Below are 13552 nucleotides of genomic sequence, written 5' to 3'. Positions count from 1 at the left end.
CTTGAATGATGAGAAAAAGGCAACCATGTGAAGGTTTAGAGGGAATGTTCCATGCAAGGGCAGGAAGAGAAAAAACTGGCTGGGAAGTACTGATCCAGGGAGGTGAGATAGGAGATGTGACTGGGAAGTTAGGCAGGGATAGATCTTGTAGGACCATGAAGGGGAGGGGATGCAATTGTGTCATTTGAGCGACAGAAACAGCTGTCAAAAGAGTCACCTAGAGTCTTAGAGGGCAGGAATCTAGGATGAATTAGTTGCAGTAAATAACGACACCGTGAGACAACGGGGCCCTCCTCGGCCTTGCCTGGCGACCTTGCTGGATGGTCAATGTCAGTTCTAGCATTCTGGGCCGTTGGCTTTGGCTCCGGTCAGGCAATGCCAAGAGGTGGTGAGCTTTCACCTCCCCAAAATCTTCCTCCCTCCCGACTCAGACACCCCAAATAAACACAATCTAAGTAAAATAAGTTCGGCAAATGCAGTTTGAGGACAAGTTCCCTAGCCCCTAGCCCCTAGCCCAACTAGGAGAGATTCTGGAAAAGCATAAGCACTCTCAAGAGGGCAGCAACAGACCCGCCAAGACCTGCAGAACTACAGCGGTCCCCGGGCCGGCGCGCGGGGGCGGAGCCGGGGGGAGGTGCGTGCGCATGCGCGGGGCCTGCCTCCCCGGCGAGGGGGTGGGGCGGCCCCCGGGGCGGGGGCTGTGACGTCAGGTGCGCGCGTGGCTCCGGCTGCGCAGGAACAGCTGGTGTCTCCGAAGGCGGCCGGCGAGCGGACGGGCTGTGGTGCTGGCGGCCAGTGGCGCCACGCTGCGGGAGCCGCCGCCGCCGCCTCGCACCGCCGCACCATGTCCGGCCAGCTGGAACGTTGCGAGCGCGAGTGGCACGAGCTGGAGGGAGAATTTCAGGAACTGCAGGTAGGGCCGGGCCACCTGGTTGGGCAGCTCTGCTACCTGCGGTGCAGTGCCTTTCCCTTCCTGCTTCCCCAGCCGGGGCGGTGGGGCCCGTCAGGGTCGGGGGTGGGGGGGTGCCCCTGGCTAGGCCCTGGGAGTTGGTCGTCCGCGTGGGCCAGCATCCTCCTATCTTCCAGCACTTCAATTCTTCACCCACTTGGGGCGCCCTGTCGTAGCCCCCCATTATCCCGCCTTCGCACCGGCTCTTTGCTCCCGCGCACCTCCTCCTCTGCAGAAAGTTGGTCTGTGGTCTCTGAGGGGAAGTTCCAGGTGTGTCATGTAAGGGAAGCCTGTGGGCACAGATATGTGCTGGGAGAACAGCCCAGCCCCCACCTCCGCAGGGGTCTCTCCTAACCCCACTCTCGGCAGCTCAACTCCTATTCTGGTGGGGCAGCTCTCTCTTCTGCAACTACATTTTAAGAGATGTGCTTGGGAGCCGTTCACCTTGAACCCCTAGGCTTTGCTCGGGGATTGGGGACCCTCGCTCAGCATCTTTGGGGCTCTGGTGTCTGTGCCCTCCTCTCTGCCGCTGCTGCAGGCTGAGTTTGGCGTTCTGGATGACATCTGTCAGTTCTGACAGCTGGGTTGCCTCCCTCGGTGATAGAGGCTGCTCCCCGCCCTCCCCCATCTGGCCCAGAACCTTACCCAGGGTGGGGTGAGGGCAGATGTAAGCAAGGCCTCTTGAGAGAATGGTATTGCCCCTGTGGGAGCCTGGCCGGAGGAGTTAATCCAAAGGAGGTTCAGAGAGGTCTCAGCTACCTACTGAGGTGACTAGAGACACCTCCTTTGAAACCTTGGGGTTGGCCGAGAGGGACTCCTGGATCATTTTTGGAGATGGGGCTTTTTCCTCTCCAGGTACTTCTCTGGAGTTGGGCTCTGTTTGCCTGAAATCATTGCACAGCCCCACCCCACTTCTTCCTATTCTGGAGCAATGACATTTTCCCTGTCCATGTAGCTCTTGTCTGCAGTTGGTTGGCCTCTTATAGTGTCTAGAGGAGGGAAGAGGAGATTGTCTGTGATGGGTCTTCTAGACATGTGGCAGTAGGCCCCAATGTTTAAAGAGGAGGGTCCTGAAGAGACTGAGCAGGAAGGTGAGGGGTGGGGGTGGGGGGGCCTCCGTTTCAGGCATGAGCAGAGGATAGGGTATCCAGAACCAGTATGCTGTTCTTGGCCTGTGCATCATGTGTGGGGTGGTGCCCTCCCCTTAAGTCCAGGGCTTGGGGCCCACCCAGTTCCCAGTGGATCCTTCTAGCTCCTGTCCCATCGAGAAGATTCAGCTGCTTCTTAATACTTTGTCCTACTGGGCTCTCAAGTCACATTCATCCTTGGAGCCATGGAAGGGGCGTTAGGGTCTGGAGTAGGAGAAGAGTTTTACTGTACCGTTTTGTTCATGAATTCCTTTCCCTTGCCCTGCCTTACACTACACGGAGTTGTCTCAACACTTCAGAGCCATGCAATTAATGCAATCAACAGCAATTAGATAACTAGTCTTGGCAGGCAGAGCTTGCAAAGGAGACGTTTGATTTGTTGTTGTGTTCTTACTTGGTATCGTTGGGGTTCAGTTGTGTGAGAGACAGAGAGCAGTTGGGGATTCTGGATTTTGTCCCGTGGTGCACAGCAAGGGTTGTATAAGGGGAAACTGTGATGTCACCTACTCAGTTCTTCAGCAGTGGAGGAATTGGAATCGACGGAGCCTTTGGGGAAGAGGGACCTTGCTGGCTTCAGGCTTTGGTGGACCACTGCTGGGTCAGAGGTCAGTGATGGATGGAAAGCCACCAAGTCCCCAGCAGCATGGGTCAAGGTCATAGAGCAAAAGCACTGTCTATAACTTCAGTTCATAGATGAGGAAGCTGAAGCTTGGGAATGCTAATGGACTCAACTGGGGTCACACAGCTCTTTTAGTGGTAAAGCTGACACTAGAACTTAGTACTTTAAATGCTTAGTTCCGATGTCTATCAGTGTGCTGGGAGTCCCTCTCTCTCTCTTCACCTCCACATCCCCCATAATGAATGCGAGAGCTTTGAACTCCTGAGCTGGAAGTCAATGGGATTTGAGGATAGTAAGTAGGGTATAGGGGCGCCTGGGTGGCTCGGTCGGTTGGGCATCCAGCTTCGGTTCAGGTCACTTTATCTCAGTTCATGGTTTCGAGCCCTGCGTTGGGCTCTGTGCTGACAGCTTGGAACCTGAAGCCTGCTTCGGATTCAGTGTCTCCCTCTCTCTCTGCCCCTGCTTGCGCTCTGTCTCTCTCTCTCTCAAAAATAAATAAACATTAAAAAAAAAATGATAAAGGAGAACGCATTTTTAAAAAAGTAAGTAGGGTGTATATTGTCATTGTGTATATGCTGGACAGACCCTCAGATATGAGACATTTATTGGGGAAAAAGGAGGTCACAACAGGTAGTCAGGTGGACAGTTTGGAACTAGAAAGGAAGGAGATATATGGATATATAGATTTTTTTTTTTTTTACTAGAAAATTCCTTTCTATCTTAATTTTCCTATATTTGCCTTAGAATCTGGGATTTTGGGGTTTCATGTTTGTGTCTCTTTGATTCTGTCTTTCTTGGGGTCATAGCTAAAGTTTCTGTGTTTCACCTCTCCTTACCTTTTTCAAATGAAGGGAGGAAAGAGGAAACCTAATTGTCAGACCCCAGAGGATTTGAAAGGTCTTTGGAATTCCCCCTCCCCCACTAAAAAAAAAAGTTATCATCTCTGGGACTTTCTAGAGGAAAGGATCTGTTTTCTTTTGACTGTGATTTGCCTCTGCCAGGGCCTCACTAGACTCAGGGGCAAGGTCAAGTGGTTATGGGGACTTTGTTTTTGGTTTGGCTCGTTAGGGTTTCAGCTATGCTGGTGAATTGAGCATTGGTCTGAGACCAACTCGTTTGGCCCTGTGGCCTGTGGTGTGACCACAGAAGGTCACTTACAGACACCATGGCAGGTGATTTAATAAGCATTTCCTGCCTTGCATCACTGGAAACCTGACCCCATCCTTCCCCGTCCAGGAAGGAGGTAGCCTGAAGAGGCCTCTCCCTAAACCTGACCTCACAGAAATACAGGGGCCTGGTAGGCCACTGTAAAGATTTTTGTTTTTTTCCTACCAATGAAATGGGCATCCCTCTGGCTGCTGTGTATAGAATAGACATGAGAGAGACGGGATAGATGCAAAAAGGCCAGTATTATTTTATCAAAGCCCTATGAAGTAGATCCTTTTATCCCATTTTACAGAGGGAAAATCATATACCCAAAGTCACATGTCTTATAAGTACTGGAGTCAGGATTCAAACCCAGGCTGCTGAATATCAGAGTCTATACTCTTTTTTTTTTAACTGTTGTTGTTGTTGTTATTTTTGAGAGAGAGAGCATGAGCAGGGAAGGGGCAGAGAAAGAGAGAGACAGAGAATCCAAAGTAGGCTCCAGGCTCTGAGCTGTCAGCATAGAGCCCAATGCGGGGCTTGAACTCACAAACTGTGCGATCATGCCCTGAGCCGAAGTCAGAGGTTTAATCGACTGAGCCACCCAGTCCCCCCAAGATAATTTAAATCTTTAAGGGAAACACAGTGACATCTGTCATATACCGCTTAAACTAACTTGGGATAGTTCCTACCTGCACGTTAAATCACACTATATTCTTATTTATTTTTTAATTTTTTTTAATGTTTATTTATTTTTGAGAGAGAGAGAGAGAGACAGAGTGCAAGCTGGGGAGGGGCAGAGAGAGAGGGAGACACAGAATCTGAAGCAGGCTCTAGGCTCCAAGCTGTCAGCCCAGAGCCCGACACGGGGCTTGAACTCACAAACTGTGAGATCATGAAGTCATGAGCCGAAGTCAGATGCTCAACCGACTGAGCCACCCAGGTGCCCCATGCTACATTCTTATTGATGATGTCATATCTTTGTGTAGTTAGGTTTTTAGCGGTCTGTGATTAAAATCAAGTATTATGTGAAAATCAATGTGGAACACAAAATGAGGGTGAGAGTGTCCAATCCAATTCCAAGGGTTAAGAATTTGTGCAGAGCACAATAGGCACACACATTCCATTAGTAAATAATTTTGGTTATTTCAGAATGAAATAAAAAAGATTTGTCAGTTTCTGAGTATTCTTTTTTCCCCAAAAGGCTACTAAGTTGTTAGGGCATAAATACTTTTCAATTATTTGGCCTGAGGACTGTGAAAAGTTTACTGAGACATCAAGAGCGTGGTGAACCAGCAAAGTTTATGAACCTTTGGTTTATGTCCTGATTGTGGTGGTGTTTACACAATTGTATATATTTGCCAGAATTCACTGAGTTGTATAACTGAAAATTGATGAATTGATATGTAAATTATACCTCAATAAAACTGATTTTTAAAAAACAGTACATGGCCTGTTACATATACCTGCTTTTTTTTTTTAAAGTTTATTTATTTATTTAGAGAGCACAAATGGGGGAGGGGCAAAGAGAGAGGGAGAGAGTGAGAATCCCAAGTAGGCTCCGCACTGTTATTGTAGAGCCCAATGTGGGGCTCAAACTCACAGACCATGAGATCATGACCTGAGCCAAAGTTGGACACTTAACTGACCAAGCCACCTGGGCACCCTACATATATCTCATCTCCTAACCCTTTCACAGCTGAGGAAACTGAGGTACAAAGAGATTACATAACTTAGCTAAGAAGTGGCAGACTCTGGATATGAAGAGTTAGGCTCTCCGGACTCCCAAACGTCTGACACACATGTCTAGGACCCTCACTTACTGCTCCTGTATCAGACATCACTAATCAATCCTGCCATGTGACATCCTGGCATGTGACTTGGAATATTTTCCAGTATAGAATTGACACAGTGTAGGTGAAGTCATCTTGCCATCCTTACTGTTTTCATGGTGATGAGTCTTAGGTAGGTATACTCAGCATCCAGAAATCTTTATTTGAACTGGATTCCTTGGAAAGAAAACCATATGAAAGTAATCTCTCAAAAGCTTACCACTAGAGAGAAGCACAGCTATCAGGCACCACATTTCGGTGGTGGCCGTGGCTCTGTTGCAATGTACTGGGTTGCCCACCAACTCGCAATGCTCCCGGGCCGGAGCTCTATCTGAAAATGCCATGAGGTTCCATTGCTGGCAGTTCTTGCAATAAATGCTGGCTTGGGCTGTGACTTCCCAGTTCTGGATCTTACGATTCAGCCACGCTGTGTTAATCAGGCATTTCCAGATGTTTCACAACCATGCTGGGACTTGGAGTCATTAACCTCATCTTCCCACTGGGGCAGAGCTTGGGGCCTCAGAGAACAGGAAAGGCAGCAGATTGCCTACGCCTCCAATGGAAACTCGCTTGTTTGTCTCCTGTACGTGGTATAAAAGGATGGTAATTACTGTGTAGGAAAGAAGGTATAGGCATTCCAGCTCATAGAGCCAATGTTAGTGCTTCTCTCTCTCTCTTTTAATCCATTCTACATGTTTAGAAGCAATACATATCCACCAAGTTAAAAATTCAAATAGAGATGTACAAGAATTCTCAGAAAACTTGTTTATAACAGCTAAACGCTGGAAACCTAAATGTTCTTCAGAATGGATTATTCCACTGAACATCCATAGAGTAAGGTGCAATGAGCAGAATGAATAAACTGGAACTACATGTGTCAACAGGGATAAATGTTTTTAAAAGAAGAGCAACATTGAATGGAAAGTTGCAGAGACGTACATATAGTATGACGTGTATGATAAAGTTAAAAAGCATTCAGAACAATACCATGTATTGCTTGCTGATACATATATATATAGTACAAGGGAGTGATATGGGCCAGATTCAGTAGGGTGGAGATTGGGGGAGGGGGGCTGGTGAGAAGCAAATGACTCTCCCTGAAGGATGTCACTGAAAGAAGTTTAAGGAAGGGGCTGTTTACAGAGGTGTGGTGGTTTAAGAGTGAGGCCCCTAGAGCTGGGGCCAGTCCTGTTCTAAAGGGGCAGAGGGAAGGGGGGACCATCACCAGAGCTTGGCCAAAGTCTGTTGCTGGGGAAGAGATGCTGCAGGATAGGAGCTGTGATGGTTGAAGGCTGCAGTAAAGCAGAAAGGAGGCAGAAGGAATAAATACCCCAGTTTCTCTCTCCTCCCACTGTGCATCCATTGGCTAAACCCAAGTAGGAGGCAGGGCAAGGGAGTCTGGGAGATGCAGTCCGTAGGGGTCAGCCTCGTAGGGCACAGAGAAAGACAGGATTGATCTGGGGTGGGCATGGGGGCAGGAATAACCAGCAGAGGGGTCCCCCTCTTTGGGGGCAGAGGATAGGGATACCATATAGAAAGTATACATAGGTGCTTTTAACTCTCTTGCACTATTATTTCCTTTTGCTAATGTTTATTTTTGAGGGAGGGAGGGGCAGAGAGAGGGGGACAGGGGATCTGACAGCAGAGAGCCCGACAAGGCAGTCAAACTCACAAGCCATGGTGAGATCATGATCTGAGCCAAAATCAGATGCTTAACCAACTGAGTCACCCGGGTGCCCCAACTATTATTTCTGTCTTTTTTTTCTTTTTAATGTTTATTCATTTATTTAAAAAAATTTTTTAATGTTTATTTATTTTTGAGAGAGAGAGAGAGAGAGAGCGCGAACATGAGCAGGGGAGGGGCAGATTAAGAGGGAGACAGAATCTGAAGTAGGTTCCAGGCTCCGAGCTGTCGGCACAGAACCCGATGCGGGGCTTGGACTCACACACAGGCTGTGAGATCATGACCTGAGCCGAAGTCGGATGCTTAACTATGCCACCCAGGCACCCCTATTCATTTATTTTTGACAGAAAGAGTGTGTGAGTGGGGGGAGGGAAGAGAGAGAGTGAGAGACATGGGATCTGAAGCAGGCTTAGAGCTGTCAGCACAGAGCCCAATGTGGGGCTTGAACCCAAAAACCATGAAATCATGACCTGAGGTGAAGTTGGCTGCTTAACCAACTGAGCCACCCAGGTGCCCCTCCCCCAACTATTATTTCTTAAACTGGGGGTGAGAATATGGGTGTTCATGTTTATTTTTCACTAATTATATGATTTTCTTTCTTTTTTTGTATGCCTGAAATATTTCATAGTAAATAAGCAGGAGACCAAAAAGTAACCCAACAGTACCAAAAGGCTTATAAAGAAAAGCAGCTCTGGGGTGCCTGACTGACTCATTCAGAAGAGCATACAATTTTTGATATCAGGGCTGTGAGTTCAAGCCCCACGTTGGGTGTAAAGATTAAATAAATAAAACTTAAAAAAAAAAAAAAAAAAGGAAAAACAGCTCTATAGGTTCACTGTCAGTCACTTACATGATCATGACCATGCAAATATTATTTCCTGCTGAATCGATTATTGTACTATGCTTGTGTTTTCTCTTTTAGATATTTTGATTAAATTTATATAGTTAGCATTTGATTCTTTACTGGCAATGTTTGCTTATAATTATTCTCTTTTTTCTCCTTTAAAGCTCCATCCTTGGATAGTCTGTCAAATGTGTTTCTTTTCTTTGGCCTTGAACTAGACAGTTAGGGGGTGGGGGTTTGCTTTGTACTCCCAAATGGAGTACTTTCTTCTGCAGCTGCTTGTCTGCTTTGGTGCCCCCAGCATTCTGGGTTATTTTTAGAGGTCTCAACTTGATGTGGGAGTCAATCACATTTAATAAGCTGGTACTCCCTGCACCCTATGCTGAGAGCGGACTCACAGTGTTTGGTGTTTCCCCTGTTCCAATCCACTGCAGCCAAGTTTAGAAACAAAAATAGTGATTTGGCAGTTTGTCATTTTCTTTAGAAGTTAAACATATATTTACCATATGACCAGCAATTCCATTCCTGGGTATCTACCCAAGAAAAATGAAAATCTGTCTTTGCAGAAAGATTTGTACATATTCATGGAAGTATTATTTATAATGGCAAAAGAGTGGAAATAACCGAAATGTCCAATGACAGGTGAATGGATAAACAAAATGTGGTGCATCTGTACCAAATTTTTATTGTTAAGTAGCAATAGAAACAGTAATACGTGCTTCTGCCTACTGTCCATAAGTACAACCATCCTGCGAAACCTTTCATAAGCCAAACTGGCATAAAGCAGAGAGTATCCCTTGTTTTCTGAAAGTTTGAGTTACACCACTTTGCTTTTACGACAGACTTCCATTAGTACCTGTTTTCGCTAACCAAAAGAAATCCGAGGAGGAATTTCACTTTTATGGAAAAAAGAAAGCCATTACTTTACTAACAGAGGTCTTTCATAGAAGCAGTAACGTAATGAGACAGAGATACTTGTGTGTGCTACAATGTAAATAAACCTCAAAAACGTGATGCTGAGTAAAAGAAGCCAGACACAAGACCACATATTGTATGATTCCATTTATATGAAATATCCAGAAGAGACAAATCTGTAGGGACAGAAGGTGGGTTAGTGGTTGCCATTGGGGAGTGACTGCTGTCATAGACATGAGGGATCTTACTGGGTGGTGGAAATGTCCTCAAGCTGGATGTGATGATAGTTGCATAACTTGGTAAATGTATAAAAATCACTGAATTGTACATGTAAAATGAGTGAGTTTTATGATATGTGAATCATACTTCAGTAAAGTTGTTAAAAAAGGATGGTTTATCTGTTTCTACCAAATTCTTGGTTTGGTAGAAAAACACGCAATTTGACTGTCCAGAGATCTGCATTTTTAGGTGCCCATTTAGTTACTGGCTTGATGAAGGATTCATTCAATGAGGCTCCGGGTCTTGTTTTTAGCATCTTTAGGATGATGATAGTGCCCAGGGCAAGAGGCTGGTAATCCTGAGTCCGAGATTTGTGGCTTCTCTTCTTACCTTGTATGGTTAACTTTGCCCAGAAGGAAAACTCTGTTCTTATGCATTTTTGTTTGTTTATTTAGTGTGTGTGTGTGTGTGTGTGTGTGTGTGTGTGTGTGTGAGAGAGAGAGAGAGAGAGAGAGCGAGAGAGAGCGAGAGAGAGCGAGAGAGAGAGAACATGAGCAGACGAGCAGGGGAGGGGCAGAGAGAGAAGGAAAAGGAGAGAATCCCAAGCAGGCTCTGTGCCATCAGCACAGAGCCCAGTGCACGGCTCGAACTCCCAAACCTTGTGAGATCACAACCTGAGCTGAAATCAAGAGTCTTATATACTTAACGGACTGAACCACCCAGATGCCCCTGTTCTTAGGCATTTTAATCTAGATTCTGACATTTGCTTCTGAAATGAAGACATTCAATTCAAACTGGCAAAGCTAAACAGACTAAAACACCATTTGTTTGCATATGTAATTGGGAGGTCAAAGGTAAACTGACCATCTAGGGGCTCAAATAAATGAACCCTTGGGGCTCAGCCTTCTTCTACCTCTCTGCCCTGTTTTCCCATCAGTTGGATCCGTGCTGAAGCAAGACGGCCCCATTCGCTCTGGGCTCAAATGAGCTCTTCTTCCTTCAAACTAGTGGAGGAAGAACTCTTGTTCAGCAGTTCTTATGAAATCCCACCCCCCCCCCCCACCCCCCCAACTGAGTTTTGCTGGTTTTGAATGCCTGTCTCTGAATCAGCCTGCTTGGGTCAGGAGGCTAATGTTCTGATTGGCCAGCCTGGGTCATATGCCCTGAAACCTGGGACAGGTTCAACCTCATTCCTAGTCACATTTCAATAACTGAGTGTGGGGGAGGGATAGATCTCCAAAGAAACTGTGGAGACATTAACCAGAAGGGGAATAGCTGCGTAGTTGGCAAAAACAACAGAAAGCTTCCATATGGTGACCAGTTCTATTTGAGGCCACAGGTTCAGGGTTGACTGGATGAAAGGCAGGTTTGGAGATTGGATTGCTGCATTGTGGTTCATCTTGCTCCTGGAAAAAGCATCTGAAAGCACAGGTTTAATTGAGGGTCTTCTGGAGACAGGTGCAGAGGACAGCCAGGGATTCCAAGGGAGGACAAGAGTTACATCCCACCATCTGACCTCCCAGAACCACTCTGTGGACAATGCATCAAGAGATAGCTGTTAGGAAATGGTGTAGCTGCTGTGGAAAATGGTATGGTAGTTCCTAAAAAATATATTAAATGAATTACTATTTGGTCTAGCAAACCCACTTCTGGGTATATACCCAAAAGAATTGAAAACAGGGACTCAAAACAGATGCTTATATACCCATGTTCATAGTAACATTATTATATGTCTATATATCTATATATATATATAGATATATAGATATATATCTATATATATATATATATCTTCTCTGTCTCTCTCTCTCACGTGCGCATACCTTCTCTCTCTCTCTCTCTCTCTCTCTCTCTCACGTGCGCACACACACACACAATGGAATATTACTCAGCCATAAAAGAATGAAATGTTGCCATTTGCACCAATGTGGATGGAGCTAGAGAGTATAATGCTAAGTGAAATAGGTCTGTCAAAGAAATATACCGTATGCTTTCACTCATGTAGAATTTAAGAAACAAAACAAATGAGCAAAGGGAAAAAAGGAGAAATCAAGAAACAAACTCTTAATTATTAGAGAACAAACTGATGGTTGCCAGAGGGGAAGGGAGTGAGGGGATGGGTTAAATAGGTGATGGGGATTACGTAGTGCGCCTGTGATGGCACTGGGTGATGTATGGAATTGTTGGATCACTATATTGTACACCTGAACTAATAGAATACTGTATATTAAGTAACTGGAATTTTTAAAAATGTAATCATGTATTCCCCCATCCCCCAAAAAACCCTGCATTTTTTCCCCCAAAGTGTTTCTGAGATGTCAGACCTAAATTATGAAGAACTAGAAGGGTCCACATGTATGATTCAGTTAAACTTATCCGGTTCTTTTTTTTTTTTTAATTTTTTTTTTAATGTTTATTTATTTTTGAGAGAGACAGAGACAAAATGTGAGTGGGTTAGGGGCAGAGAGAGAGGTAGACGCAGAATCCAAAGCAGGCTCCAGGCTCTGAGCTGTCAGCACAGAGCCTGACGCGGGGCTTGAACCCACGGACTGCGAGATCATGACCTGAGCTGAAGTCAGACGCTCAACTGACTGAGCCACCCAGGTACCCGTTTGTTTGTTTGTTTGTTTGTTTGTTTGTTTGTTTGTTTTTTAAGGACAATATATGGTTCTACTTATCTAAGGTATCTGGGAGAGTAAAATTTATTATTTTTTAATTAAAAAATTTTTATTTTATTTATTTTATTTTTTTATTTTTTATTTTTATTATTTTTTTAACTTTTATTTATTTTTGAGACAGAGAGAGACAGAGCACGAACAGGGGAGGGTCAGAGAGAGAGGGAGACACAGAATCTGAAACAGGCTCCAGGCTCTGAGCTGTCAGCACAGAGCCGGACACGGGGCTCGAACTCACGGACCGCGAGATCGTGACCTGAGCCGAAGTCGGCCGCTCAACTGACTGAGCCACCCAGGCGCCCCCCAAATTTTTTTTAATTTTTAACGTTTAGTTATTTTTGAGACAGAGAGAGAGCACGAACAGGGGAGGGGCAGAGAGAGAGGGAGACCCAGAATCTGAAATGGGCTCCAGGCTCTGAGCTGTCAGCACAGAGCCTGACGTGGGGCTCGAACTCACGGACTGTGAGATCATGATCTGAGCCGAAGTCGGACGCCCAACAAACTGAGCCACCCAGGCGCCCCTGGGAGAGTCAAAATTTTTTTTTATTTTTATTTTTAACATTTATTTATTTTTGAGACAGAGAGAGAGCATGAACGGGGGAGGGGCAGAGAGAGAGGGAGACACAGAATCAGAAGCAGGCTCCAGGTTCTGAGCCATCAGCCCAGAGCCTGACGCGGGGCTCGAACTCACAGACTGCGAGATCGTGACCTGAGCCAAAGTCGGACGCCCAACCGACTGAGCCACCCAGGCGCCCCAGGGAGAGTCAAATTTATAGAGAAAGTAGGATGGTGGTTGCCAGGGTCTGGGGATATAGAAAATGGGAGTTATTGTTTGATGGGTTTGGAGTTTCAGTGGGGATGATGAAAAAGTTCTGGAGATGGATGGTGGGGATAGCTGCCCAATGATGTGAACATATCTAATGCCACCAAATTGTACACTTAAAATAATTAATAGTTTTTTTTTAATTAAAAAATTTTTTTAATATTTTAATTTATTTTTGGGAGAGAGCATGAGCGGGGAAAGGGGAGAGAGAGGGAGACGCAGAATCCAAAGCAGGCTCTAGGCTCTCAGCTGTCAGCACAAAACCTGACATGGGGCTTAAACCCACAAACTGTGAGATGTGAGCCCGACTTCGGACCTGAGCTGAAGTCCGAAGCTTAACCGGCTGAACCACCCAGGCACCCCTACACTTAAAATAATTAAGAGGGTAATTTTTAAGATGTGTCTTATATAAATCAAAAAAATTTTTAAAAATTTTAATGGTTAAAGTGGTAAATATTATATATATTCTACCGCAGTTAAAGAGAGAAAGAGGCAGGTTTCTGGAGGAAAATTAGGATCCAAGAGATGAATTGGTAAATGTTCCTGCTGCTTGTGGGACTGGCATGAGGGTAGAATCAGCAGAGTCTGAGCATGGGCGAGGAATGCCCTGGGAGTGGAGCATATGTCACACTAAGGGCCTTGTTTCTGACTCCCTCCTCCCCTTCCCCCCACCCCATGTTGTCCTCCTCGTAGCTGGC

The 13552-nt window shown here is 45.7% G+C and overlaps 1 protein-coding gene across 6 annotated transcripts in view; it reads left to right on the top strand.

The window, feature by feature from the left end:
• Positions 1-728: 728 nt before the first annotated feature.
• The window catches only part of TMEM120B (transmembrane protein 120B), a 52669-nt gene continuing 39845 nt past the window's right edge, over positions 729-13552 (top strand). For all 6 annotated transcript variants that reach the window (XR_006195174.1, XR_006195176.1, XR_006195173.1 and 3 more), the window contains exon 1: positions 729-913. Coding sequence is in view for 1 of the 6 variants with exons in the window: in XM_042910224.1 (XP_042766158.1) it covers positions 845-913 (69 nt within the window). In the remaining 5 variants the exon portion in view is untranslated. The remainder of the gene's footprint in view (positions 914-13552) is intronic.

The sequence above is a fragment of the Panthera leo genome, chromosome D3 (genome assembly GCF_018350215.1).
Source record: "Panthera leo isolate Ple1 chromosome D3, P.leo_Ple1_pat1.1, whole genome shotgun sequence".
Classification (NCBI taxonomy): domain Eukaryota; kingdom Metazoa; phylum Chordata; class Mammalia; order Carnivora; family Felidae; genus Panthera; species Panthera leo.
This window is presented reverse-complemented; position numbering and strand designations above follow the sequence as displayed.